At 40.7% G+C, this 14,260-nt stretch overlaps 1 protein-coding gene across 34 annotated transcripts in view; it reads right to left on the bottom strand.

The window, feature by feature from the left end:
* Nucleotides 1-9,390: 9,390 nt before the first annotated feature.
* baz (par-3 family cell polarity regulator) overlaps nucleotides 9,391-14,260 on the bottom strand; it is a 713,284-nt gene continuing 708,414 nt past the window's right edge. For all 34 annotated transcript variants that reach the window (XM_053782976.2, XM_053782988.2, XM_053782958.2 and 31 more), the window contains one exon: nucleotides 9,391-10,927. In XM_053782976.2, coding sequence (XP_053638951.1) covers nucleotides 10,587-10,927 — 341 coding nt within the window. In that variant the 3' untranslated portion in view covers nucleotides 9,391-10,586. The remainder of the gene's footprint in view (nucleotides 10,928-14,260) is intronic.

Genomic DNA, 14,260 nt, shown 5'->3' with positions numbered 1-14,260 from the left:
CAAAAGGGGGGATGGGGTTGGCCTGTACATTGCAGAGTCGCTTGTTTGCACAGAACTGCTTAATGCCTCAAATGATGTAGTGGAAGTTTTAGAAGTAAAGGCTGAGAACCAAAACCTAGTCATTGTGGTAGTCTACAAGCCTCCGAATGCAACATCCCAGCAATTCCAGGAACAGCTGTTAAAAATTGACCACTGTCTGGAAAATCTTCCAGCTCCTGCACCCAACATCTTGCTCCTGGGGGATTTCAACTTAAGGCACCTAAAATGGAGGAATATAGCAAATAATATTGTTGCAGTAATAACACCAGGAGGCAGCTCTGATGAAAACTCACACTCACACGAGCTTTTAAATCTCTGCACAAAATTCAATTTAAACCAGCAAATAATAGAGCCTACTAGACTGGAGAATACACTAGACCTCATCTTCACTAACAATGATGATCTGATAAGAAATGTCACCATATCAAAAACAATATACTCAGATCACAACATAATTGAGGTTCAGACATGTATGCGCAGAGCCCCAGACCGACAAAATGAGATTAGTCATGAGGGAGCATTCACCAAATTCAACTTCAATAACAAAAACATAAAGTGGGACCAAGTAAACCAAGTCCTAACCGATATAAGCTGGGAAGATATACTAAGCAACACAGACCCCAACTTATGCCTAGAACAGATTAACTTGGTGGCACTCGATGTATGCACAAGACTTATTCCTCTAAGAAAAAGGAGGAGTAGATGTAAAATAGAAAGAGACAGGCGCTCTCTTTACAGGCGACGGAAATGAATAACAGAGCGGCTAAAAGAGGTCAATCTGTCTGAAATGCGTAGGGAGACACTGGTCAGAGAAATAGCAAACATCGAACTTAAGCTAAAGGAATCTTATAGGAGTCAGGAATCGCGGGAAGAACTAAAAGCCATAAATGAAATCGAAAGAAACCCAAAGTATTTCTTCTCCTATGCCAAATCAAAGTCAACAACAACGTCCAGTATTGGGCCCTTACTTAAACAAGATGGGTCCTACACAGATGACAGCAAGGAAATGAGTGAGCTACTCAAGTCCCAATATGACTCAGTTTTTAGCAAGCCACTAACCAGACTGAGAGTCGAAGATCAAAATGAATTTTTTATGAGAGAGCCACAGAATTTGGTTAACACAAGCCTATCTGATGTTATCCTGACGCCAAATGACTTCGAAGAGAACACAGAGAGTAGTAGTCAACAGAGTAAAGTCCGAGGCAGGCATGGTGAAAAGCTGTTCCACAAGGCACAGTACTTGCTCCCATCTTGTTCCTCATCCTCATATCTGACATAGACAAGGATGTCAGCCACAGCACCGTGTCTTCCTTTGCAGATGACACCCGAATCTGCATGACAGTGTCTTCCATTGCAGACACTGCAAGGCTCCAGGCAGACATCAACCAAATCTTTCAGTGGGCTGCAGAAAACAATATGAAGTTCAACGATGAGAAATTTCAATTACTCAGATATGGTAAACACGAGGAAATTAAATCTTCATCAGAGTACAAAACAAATTCTGGCCACAAAATAGAGCGAAACACCAACGTCAGACCTGGGAGTGATTATGTCGGAGGATCTCACTTTCAAGGACCATAACATTGTATCGATCACATCTGCTAGAAAAATGACAGGATGGATAATGAGAACCTTCAAAACGAGGGATGCCAAGCCCATGATGACACTCTTCAGGTCACTTGTTCTACCTAGGCTGGAATATTGCTGCACACTAACAGCACCTTTCAAGGCAGGTGAAATTGCTGACCTAGAAAATGTACAGAGAACCTTCACGGCGCGCATAACGGAGATAAAACACCTCAATTACTGGGAGCGCTTGAGGTTCCTAAACCTGTATTCCCTGGAACGCAGGCGGGAGAGATACATGATTATATACACCTGGAAAATCCTAGAGGGACTAGTACCGAACTTGCACACGAAAATCACTCGCTACGAAAGCAAAAGACTTGGCAGATGATGCAACATCCCCCAATGAAAAGCAGGGGTGTCACTAGCACGTTAAGACACCATACAATAAGTGTCAGGGGCCCGAGACTGTTCAACTGCCTCCCAGCATACATAAGGGGGATTACCAACAAACCCGTGGCAGTCTTCAAGCTGGCACTGGACAAGCACCTAAAGTCGGTTCCTGATCAGCCGGGCTGTGGCTCGTACGTTGGTTTGCATGCAGCCAGCAGTAACAGCCTCGTTGATCAGGCTCTGATCCACCAGGAGGCCTGGTCACAGACCAAGCCGCGGGGGCGTTGACCCCCGGAACTCTCTCCAGGTAAACTCCAGGTCCAGGTAAACTAGCCTTGTTGCAAACCTTTGTACTTTCTCTAACTTCTTGACATGCTTGACCAGGTGTGGGTTCCAAACTGGTGCTGCATGCTCCAGTATGGGCCTAATGTACACAGTGTACAGTGTCTTGAACGATTCCTTATTAAGGTATCGGAATGCTATTCTCAGGTTTGCCAGGAACCCACATGCTGCAGCAGCTATCTGGTTAATGTGTGCCTCTGGAGACATGCTCGGTGCTATGGTCACCCCAAGATCTTTCTCCTTGAGTGAGGTTTGTAGTTTTTGTCCACCTAGCCTATACTCTGTCTGCAATCTTCTTTGCCCTTCCCCAGTCTTCATGACTTTCCATTTGGCAGGGTTGAATTTGAGAAGCCAGTTTCTGGACCACGTGTCCAGTCTGTCCAGGTCTGTTTGTAGTCCTGCCTGATCCTCATCCGATTTAATTCTTCTCAGCAACTTCACATCATCTGCGAACAGGGACACTTCAGAGTCTATCCCTTCCATCATGTCATTCACATATATCAAAAATAGCACTGGTCCTAGAACTGACCCCTGTGGGACCCCGCGTCACAGGCGCCCACTGTGATACCTCTTCATGTACCATGACTCGTTATTGCCTCCCTGTCGGGTATTCTCTGATCCATTGCAATGCCCTCCCTGCTATACGCGCCTGATCCTCCAGCTTCTGCACTAATCTCTTGTGAGGAACTGTGTCGAAGGCCTTCGTGCAGTCCAGGAAAATGCAGTCTACCCACCCCTCTCTCCCGTGTCTTCTGTTATTTTGTCATAAAACTCCAGAAGGTTTGTGGCACAGGATTTGTCTTCCATGAATCCATGCTGGTTGTCATTTATAATCTTGTTCCATTCCAGGTGCTCAACCACTTTCCTCCTGATAATCTTCTCCATGACTTTGCATGCTATATACGTCAGACACACTGGTCTGTAGTTTAGTGCCTCGTTTCTGTCTTTTTCTTAAAAATGGGGACTACATTTGCCATCTTCCATATCTCAGGTAGTTGCCCAGTTTCAAGGGATGTATTGAAGATTGTGGGTAGGGGCATGCACAGCATCTCTGCTCCTTCTCTAAGGACCCACTGGGAGATGTCCAGTCTCATTGCCTTTGAGGTATCAAGGTCACTTAGTAGCTTCTGCACCTCCTCCTCCGTTGCTCGTATGCCATCCAACACCTGTTGGTATATTCCCTGTTGATGTTCCCCTCTGTGCTGTCTTCCCAGAGCCCTTCCTGTCTCTAATGTAAAAACTTCCTTAAATCTCCTGTTTAGCTCCTCACATACCTCCTGATCGTTTCTTGTGAGTTCCCCACCTTCTGTCCTCGGTCTGATTACCTGGTCTTTGTCCTCCTCCTCCTGCTGTGGCTATGCAACAATTTCAGGTCAGTCTTGACTTTTGATGCTATGTTATTTTCATACTGTCACTGGGCCTCCCTATTTTCATGTGTTCTATGCCTGTGTGTGTGTGTGTGTGCATGTACAATCTCTGGTGGTTGCTAACTGGGGACCCTCATCCTCAGAAAGAATAAACTTCATTTGGATTTTTTTTTTGTCCCCGAATACTGCACAGTACATGTATACGTATATACACCGATAGGCTCTTATCTCAAGTGTCTCTATTTACACAAGTGTATCTTTTTATATACACAGGTGATAGCTATAAATGTACACTCCTTAAGTGATATGCCTTGATGCTGCTGAGAGACTTGATCCAAGGAACTGAACCTGTCCACCCCTTCCTTGGACCAAACTGTTTGCTTGCCATTCCTCAATCACTGTATGACCCCTATGGGATTAGTGCTTTCCCCTAAATACGTATATAATAGCAATCACTGAACTCTCATGGGTCATGAAGGGGCTGTTGAGGTGGTTTGGTCATTTATAGATGGAACAAAGTAGAATGATTTGGAGTGTATAAATCTGTAGGGAAAGGAAGGTGGGGTAGGGGTTGTCCTAGGAAAAGTTGGAGGGAGGGGGCTAAAGAAAGTTTTGTGGGCGAGGGGGCTTGGACTTCCAGCAAGCATGTGTTAGGAGTGAATGGAGACAAATGGTTTTTGGGACCTGACGAGCTGTTGGAGTGCTAGTAGGGTAATATTTTGTGAGGGGATTCAGAGAAACCGGTTAGCTGGACTTGAGTCCTAGAGGTGGGAAATACAATGCCTGCACTTTATAGGAGGGGTTTGGGATATTGGTTGTTTGGACGGATATCTAAACTGTCATATTTGAGCGCCTCTGCAAAGACAGTGATTATGTATGAATGATGGTGAAAGTGTTAAACAAAGAAAATTTTTTCTTTTTTTTTCGTTTTTCTTCCTTTCTGGGTCACCCTGCCTCAGTGGGAAACAGCAGAAGTGTTAAAGAAAAATAAAACATGCAAGATAACAGGTATATCTTGCTACGTCTACTTATTGTTAGGTAAGACACACATGCAACAGTTAGGTATCTTTATTTCGAAACGTTTCGCCTACACAGTAGGCTTCTTCAGTCGAGTACAGAAAAGTTGATAAAAGCAGAAGAGACTTGAAGACGTTCTAATCAGTCCATCACCCTTAAAGTTTTGAGGTGGTCAGTCCCTCAGTCTGGAGAAGAGCATTGTTCCGTAGTCTGAAACAATATGCAGTTGAAGTGATAGGATGGAGCCTTATATAGCGCCAGGAGGTGAGAGGTAGGTCACTTTGGGAGGTCAGGTCCCTCTCAAATCCAGCCGTTCTCACTAGTAGAGGTTGTCGAAGTTGATTTCAGGTCTGTACCAAGATACCCTTGTGCTGCAGTGTCTGACAGATTGAACGTTAAAATGGTATAAAATACCGACAGGTTGTTAGGTAAGGGTGATGGACTGATTACATCGTCTTCAAGTCTCTTCTGCTTCTATCAACTTTTCTGTACTCGACTGAAGAAGCCTACTGTGTAGGCGAAACGTTTCGAAATAAAGATACCTAACTGTTGCATGTGTGTCTTACCTAACAACCTGTCGGTATTTTATACCATTTTAATACTTCTACTTACACTTAGGTCACACCATACATGCATGTACATGCAAATATATATGAATTCATCCAGGTTTTCTTTTATTTTTTAATAGTTCTTGTTCTTTTTTAATTCCTTTTATCTCCATGGGAAAGTAGAAATGAATTTTTCCTCCGTAAGTCATGCGTGTCATAAGAGATGACTAAAATGCCGGAAGCAAGGGGATAGTAACCCCTTCTCCTGTATAAATTACTAAATTTAAAAAAAAAAACCTTGCATTTGGTGGGATATGGCTGGTTTGTTAAGAAAAAAAAAATTTATAACCATAGGCATTTTGTGCATGCTAGTGCATGGTGAACCCCCCAAAAAAGTTAACACATTCAACATCATTCATTAAATAGCTATCTTGTTAGAAGTGCAATGACAGCTCCAATGATCCTCTAAACTGTTACATCCCTACCCCTACTTCAGAGTGTAGACATTGTACCTCCCACCTCCAGGAGGGCTAGCAAAGTTTCCTCGAATCCCTTCATAAATGTTTCCTTGGTAGACACTAGCCACCTAGGAAGGTACTACCCTCCTGCCATTCAATATGTTGGCCATCTCCCACTGAGGCAGGGTGACCAAAAAAAAGACTTTCACCATCATTCACACAATATCAGTGTCTTCAGAGCTGTTCAGATATGATAGTTTAGATGTCACTCTAAACAGCCAATATCCCAAATATCCCAATATCCCAGTGCAGGCACTGTACTTCCCACCTCCAGGACTCAAGTCTGGCTAACTGGTTTCCCCGAATCCCTGCACAAAATATTACCCTGCTCACACTCCAACTTGTCAGGTCCTAAAAACCATTTAGTATCTCCATTCATTCCTATCTAACAAGCTCACACATGCCTGCTGGATGTCCAAGGTCCCTTGCACACAAAAGCCTCTTTTACCCCCTCCCTCATTTTCTATGGCTATCCCTACCCCTCCACTACAGATTTATAAACCCTCCAAGTCATTCTATTTTGCTCCATCCTCTCTAAATGACCAAACCACCTCAATAACCCTCTGAATAATACTTTTTGAAACTCCACACCTCTCCCTGATTTCCACACTACGAATTCTTTGCTGTCCTGCCAAGGGAGTGTAAAACAGAAGCCTGTAATTGTCTTGCATGATGGTAGGATTGCTAGTGTCTTTTTTGTCTTATAAATACGCAAGATTTCAGGTACGTCTTGCTACTTCTACTTACACTTAGGTCACGCTACACATGCACATATAAGCATATACATACACACCCCTCTGGGTTTTCTTCTATTTTCTTACTAGTTCTTGTTTATTTCCTCTTATCTCCATGGAGAAGTGGAACAGAATTCTTCCTCCGTAAGCCATGCATGTTGTAAGACACAGCTAACGTGCCAGGAGTAAGGGGCTAGTAACCCTTCTCTGTGTACATTACTAAAATTAAAGAGAAACTTCTGTCTTTCTTTTTGGGCCACCCTGCTTCAGTGAGATATGGCTGGTTTGTTGAAAGAAGAATTCTCTACATAATATTTACACCACACATTCCCCTTGGACACATCTCCAGCCTCTGCTCACTGCAACATTCACAATCCACGTTTCACACTCGCACAAGTGTGTTGGTATCGCTATACTCTCGTAAATTCCCTCCCTTGTCTGCCACATGAGCGTGAAATGAAAACTTGTTTAATGTTTTACAATCTGGTAGGATCTCGGGTTTTTTTTTTTTTCTTATTAAAACTTGTGATGATACATGTAATTGTGCAAATATACATATGGGTATGCTTACTCATCTTAATTCTTACCCTTATTGTAATTCCTTTCAATTCCATGAGAAGCTGTGTTAGAATCCTTTCTCCATAAGTAATGAATGTTGAAGGTGACTAAAATGCTGAGTGCAAGGGGCTAGTAACCCCTTTCTTTGTATTATATACTAAAGAAACAGTTATTAGTGTTAAACAGAAGATTGAAGTTGGATCTGACAATGCAAGAATTTTTAACTTAATATGATTTATATGATGCTCATTACCAGTTACTAACTAAACTTCCATCACACTTTCTCATAAATTCATAACTCGGCACACTAATGAAATTCAATTAACAGTACAGCGAGTTACATGTATGGATAACTGTTAGGGGAATATATATGTATATCCCATTCTTGTATGTATTTTCTGATTTCATACAGCCCACCATGTGGGCAAAACATTATCATGGATAAAGGTATCTACTGCATCCAAGAGTTGTTTACTTTAGCTCATCTGTATTTACTTACTGTTCCAATTCCAGTACATGTATATACAGGCACAGATGAAGGAACATGAGGTGTATTGGACAATCTTGAGGTAAAGACTCTTATCTTTGTCTCATTCTTTGATGACTAACTAGTTCAGCATCTGCCCATTTCATAACATAGGCATTGTATAACAAGTTCTGCATGACTGTGAGGTTGTTGCTGTTAGAGATATTGATGGATCACTAAAGAAACAAATTAACAGGTACATCATTTTTCCCAGCAATAGAATTCCTACAAACTTCAACATACTGTCCAAAAGCAATAACAATATCGCTGCAGTCATCACTTCCCCTATAATCAATAAACCTCACTAGAACTAAACATCACTATGATGCAGAAGAAGCAGGAGTCTATATCATTTTTTACAATGGTTATTACAAATGTTACAAAGGGAAAACTTCAAAGGACACTGTCACATGGGAAATGGGCAGATGCTGACTAGTCATCAAAGAACAAGACAGGTGAAAGTTGAAGAATTTAAATAAAAGGCACAAAACTGCGACTTGAACAACTCACAAATAACCTGCCCCCTCTCGTATATATACTGGCTCCTTTTCCTTCACTCTCGCATGTCTAATTATGGTCCAAGTCGGAATGAAATATTGTCATTTCTAGAGGGACTAGTACCAAACTTGCACACGAAAATCACTCTCTACGAAAGCAAAAGACTCGGCAGATGATGCAACATCCCCCCAATGAAAAGCAGGGGTGTCACTAGCCCGTTAAGAGATAACACAATAAGTGTCAGGGGCCCAAGACTGTTCAACTGCCTCCCAGCATACATAAGGGGGATTAACAATAGACCCCTGGCTGTCTTCAAGCAGGCACTGGACAAGCACCTAAAGTCGGTACTTGACCAGCCGGGCTGTGGTTTGTACGTTGGCTTGCGTGCAGCCAGCAGTAACAGCCTGGTTGATCAGGCTCTGATCCACCAGTGAGGCCTAGTCACAGACCGGGCTGCAGGGGAGTTGACCCCCGGAACTCTCTCCAGGTAAACTCCAGGTACGTGAAGGTTATTCGTGTAAAGGTAAATGTTGTTTAGAATATGCCCTTTCCAGCACCTCTAACATTATTATACAGAACCAGAGTATCTTTATGTTAACATTTACATCACACCTGCAAATTATCCAGGCATCCAGATTATTAATTGCATTAATGAGTGCTAAACCCATAAGTCATGCAGCACCTAGGGAAATGGAGGCAATCAGATTTGATCAGAGGAGGAGGGCAGCTCCACTTCGGGCATCCAGAAGCCAATATTATAGTCCAGTGTATGCCCTGGAGTGGTGCTTCCTCACCTTTCTTTGTGTACTTGTATATACATATACTCCCATTTCTCATATATTGTCTTCTGAGTTGATAAAGCCCACTGTGTGGGCAAAATATTGTAATTAATAAATGTATCCTCTACATTTAAGTGTCACTTACTTCCTTTAGGTTTATTTTTTTCAGATAACCTGATAAATGAAGCACAGGCATCATATAAGTGAGCTTTTGGAATCTTTCACACACTTTTTTTTAAAGCACCTTGCCGTCAAGTATTTTAATGACTAGGCAAAAACCACATAATTATTATAATCATGGGAAAATACTAACTCCATTGGGAGTCCTACAGAGCCTAGGGAAATGAAGGCAATCAGGCTTGATCCAAGGAAGATGTAGATAGCTTCAGTCTGATGGATGAGTCCTTCACCAGTTCAAGGCATTCCCACTTACCCTTTTGATAAGGATCATAAAAGCATAGAATAGGCAAGGCATTGATTCTGTAACAGAAATAACTCAAATACATATAAAAATTTCCTTTATTTTCCTTTGGAGTATTGGAATAGTTCATGTTGCATAAAACATAGCTGCATCTTGAGCAGAAAATAATGCAGCACAGCAGCAGAGTGCTGGTTCCATTTACATAGTATAAAAACTGCCTCTTGCATACCTAAATACTAATACTTTTTACAAAACTTTTACAAAAATGTACATACAAGACAACACTGTAAGTGACCACATAGAATGAGGCCTGTACAACCAATTTTGACAGGTCAACAAGCCTGTTAAGGAATGTAACCCAAAGTCACTTTGGCACAGCATAACTACTGGTTGAGTTGATAGTGTCTAGAAGAGTCTGTCAAATAAGATTCTTGTATATCAAAAGCTAAAAGCATAATAAAAATCAGCATAAAATGTATGTTTTTGGACCTTTGCTAATCTAATAATATACCTCTTCAATATAAGGGATCTATATAAATCTGTACATAAATATGTAATACTAAACGTCATGTACAAATATCAGGATATCAGGCTAGCATCATCTTCAACAATTCTTATAGGCAAATAAATTTATTATATACTGTCAAGGCAAATTTATGGATGGCAACTTATAATCATACAGATCACTGTACTAAGGCACCTAATCCCGATGCATTTAATCTTCTTTATAGGCTTAAAAGCAAAATATATTAAAAACAGTGCAACCTTAAAACCTTGTTCTCATCTTCAGAATTCCAAGACTCATTTGATTAGCTTTGATTATTAGTAACGTTTCAGATTAAAATTATTATAAATTACTACATAAAAAGAATAGTTGCACATTATCCAGGTACTGTAACAATATAAAACATTTGGTCCCTCACTTTATATACAACTGAATTATATTGGAAAGGTAAGACAGTTCATCCTATAACTCAAATAATATACCTTCTGGAATGTTGCACTATACAGTGAGTACATGGCTACAAATGCTAAGACTCCAACATTCCATCAGTAAGCAGTATCTAAGGCATGGGAAATAATTCTTAAACCAATGACTTCAGAATAATTTACACCTCTGTTTTCATGTTGCTTCCATCACACATATTTTACAAGTAGTATTTCACATATGCACAAAATTATATTTATTTTGAATAAATTAATTGGCTTAATTTTTTCATAAAAGTTTTGTCTATACACTTGTTTTATGACACCTTTATACACTCAGTGATACACTGCTCTCATACTTTTGACCCTGGTACTGTGAGCTTGGTAGTATGATGGTGTGGTGGTGGTGGTGGTGGCTTGTAGTGTGACCCAGTGTAATGACTTGCTGGCCGATAACCTGATGCATAAATCCCTTCCAAGTGGGGAAGGTCACGTGGGCGCTCACGGGGAATGTCTGTATGTTCTCGATGGAGTGGATGAGATACTGGTTGAACCATGTTGACTCCTGTATGGTTTCCACGGGCAGACTGATTATGTACAAATGAGCCAGAGGTTTGTTTAAACATGGTCATGTGATGTGGTTGAGAGTTACCAAGGAACAAGGAGTTCTGTATATTACTGCCATTACCACCATCTGATAAAACAAATTATAATTAAAACCAATTCAGTAGTATCAAAGCAAGCATAGCTATAACTTTTAAATGGTTAGTGTGACTTATCAACTGCTTAACATAACTAAAAGACTGAAAGCAAGATAAGAAGTCATATGGTGGTAATTATTTTTATAATCAAAAGAAGTGCTAAACCCATGAGGGTCATTACAGTACAGCAGGGCAGGAGGTAGTGCAGGATAACAGAGGAGAGTTAGAAAGGGCTGTGAGGACTGCTAAAGGAGTATCAATGTTTATGTAATAAATCAGTTACTGTCAAAAGGTCAAAGAGGGAGTCTGTGTTTAACCCTTAAACGGTCCAAACAGATTGACGTTCAAATTCATAGTGCTACAAAAGCAGATCTACTTTTTTTTACATATTTCAAATATAACAAAAAAATAATGTAGATAAAAGTTTTTTTTACAGGTTTTCAAATGTAAAACAAAAAAGAAGATCTACATTTTTTACATACTTTCAGATGTTGAAAAAATGTATATATACATTTGGACCATTTAAGGGTTAAGGTGGGGGCATCAGCAAGGAGGGAAGATAAAGTAAGGGCATTAGAGTGGTGATAACATTGGAGGAAAATTCTGTATGCTCGTTGATAAACAGGACATAGTGGTAGTAAATCCTGTATACTAAAATATTTAGAATGTGTGTCAGCAGCTGGGTCCATGAAAGATAAGGTGAATCACAAAATAGATGGAGAAAAGAAATTGGCAAAAGTATGGAGGAATATATGAAAAAGAAATTTATTAGTGAATCCACAAATGTCAATATATCTGAGACTAACAGTTGTGATACTCTTGTTTTAGTGTAAATTTATAATTTGAAAGTAAAAGGGCAGCTGATATGGTTTTATGTAGAAAGGATGTAGAAAATGTCTGAGGAAGGGTTGAGAGAATGGTGTGAGGGTTCTGTGAGCTAGGAACTTGAGCATCCAGCAGGCGTGTGTGTTAGATCAGAGCAGAGGCAAGTAATTTGGGGAATTTGATGTGTGGTTATAGTGAGATCATGGTAATATCTATGAAAGGATTCAGGAAAGCTAGCAAGCCAAATTTTAGTTTTGCAGGTGGAATGTAGGGTGCCTGCACTTTAAAGTCAGGTTGAAATGTTAGAATTATGTCAGCACTTTTGGAAAGACAGCTAAGGAATGAGTATAGGTAATCATAACTTTCTTCCTTAACCCTTTCAGGGTCCAGAGGCTAAATTTCAAAATGTGCACCAGGGTCCAAGAATTTTCAAAAAAAAATTTTTGTTATTTTTTCTTATGAAATGATAGAGAATCTTTTTCTGAAGGTAATAAAACAAAAAGTAAGAAATTTGACAGAAAATTTACGAAATTATGCTCTTACGAATTTTGATGTGTCAGCAATATTTATGCATCGGCGATTTTCCCAACTTTGACTCCCATTTTAGACCAATTACATTATTCCAGTCGACCAAATTCTTAGCTATTTCACTAGTATTACTTCTATTCTATGGATTGAGCACAAGAAATCGCCAAGTCAACTGTTTCAACTGCAAAATAAAGTGATCGGAAATTGGTAATTTGGCCAATTTAACACAATGTTCAAAATATTCCAATTTCAAAATAGGGTCCAGAATAAACAATGCAGGCATTCCTGGCACTAAACTAACATTTCCTCTGTTCATTAGTTACATTTTCAGGCTTTACAAATGAATTCCATTTTGATTTTTTATTATTTATTTTATTTTTTTTATTATCACACCGGCCGATTCCCACCAAGGCAGGGTGGCCCGAAAAAGAAAAACTTTCACCATCATTCACTCCATCACTGTCTTGCCAGAAGGGTGCTTTACACTACAGTTTTTAAACTGCAACATTAACACCCCTCCTTCAGAGTGCAGGCACTGTACTTCCCATCTCCAGGACTCAAGTCCGGCCTGCCGGTTTCCCTGAATCCCTTCATAAATGTTACTTTGCTCACACTCCAACAGCACGTCAAGTATTAAAAACCATTTGTCTCCATTCACTCCTATCAAACACGCTCACGCATGCCTGCTGGAAGTCCAAGCCCCTCGCACACAAAACCTCCTTTACCCCCTCCCTCCAACCCTTCCTAGGCCGACCCCTACCCCGCCTTCCTTCCACTACAGACTGATACACTCTTGAAGTCATTCTATTTCGCTCCATTCTCTCTACATGTCCGAACCACCTCAACAACCCTTCCTCAGCCCTCTGGACAACAGTTTTGGTAATCCCGCACCTCCTCCTAACTTCCAAACTACGAATTCTCTGCATTATATTCACACCACACATTGCCCTCAGACATGACATCTCCACTGCCTCCAGCCTTCTCCTCGCTGCAACATTCATCACCCACGCTTCACACCCATATAAGAGCGTTGGTAAAACTATACTCTCATACATTCCCCTCTTTGCCTCCAAGGACAAAGTTCTCTGTCTCCACAGACTCCTAAGTGCACCACTCACTCTTTTTCCCTCATCAATTCTATGATTCACCTCATCTTTCATAGACCCATCCGCTGACACGTCCACTCCCAAATATCTGAATACGTTCACCTCCTCCATACTCTCTCCCTCCAATCTGATATTCAATCTTTCATCACCTAATCTTTTTGTTATCCTCATAACCTTACTCTTTCCTGTATTCACCTTTAATTTTCTTCTTTTGCACACCCTACCAAATTCATCCACCAATCTCTGCAACTTCTCTTCAGAATCTCCCAAGAGCACAGTGTCATCAGCAAAGAGCAGCTGTGACAACTCCCACTTTGTGTGTGATTCTTTATCTTTTAACTCCACGCCTCTTGCCAAGACCCTCGCATTTACTTCTCTTACAACCCCATCTATAAATATATTAAACAACCACGGTGACATCACACATCCTTGTCTAAGGCCTACTTTTACTGGGAAAAAATTTCCCTCTTTCCTACATACTCTAACTTGAGCCTCACTATCCTCGTAAAAACTCTTCACTGCTTTCAGTAACCTACCTCCTACACCATACACTTGCAACATCTGCCACATTGCCCCCCTATCCACCCTGTCATACGCCTTTTCCAAATCCATAAATGCCACAAAGACCTCTTTAGCCTTATCTAAATACTGTTCACTTATATGTTTCACTGTAAACACCTGGTCCACACACCCCCTACCTTTCCTAAAGCCTCCTTGTTCATCTGCTATCCTATTCTCCGTCTTACTCTTAATTCTTTCAATTATAACTCTACCATACACTTTACCAGGTACACTCAACAGACTTATCCCCCTATAATTTTTGCACTCTCTTTTATCCCCTTTGCCTTTATACAAAGGAACTATGCA

This window comes from Cherax quadricarinatus, chromosome 28, assembly GCF_038502225.1.
Source record: "Cherax quadricarinatus isolate ZL_2023a chromosome 28, ASM3850222v1, whole genome shotgun sequence".
NCBI lineage: Eukaryota > Metazoa > Arthropoda > Malacostraca > Decapoda > Parastacidae > Cherax > Cherax quadricarinatus.
The sequence above is the reverse complement of the archived record's forward strand: the minus strand, read 5'-3'. Positions and strand labels throughout refer to the sequence as shown.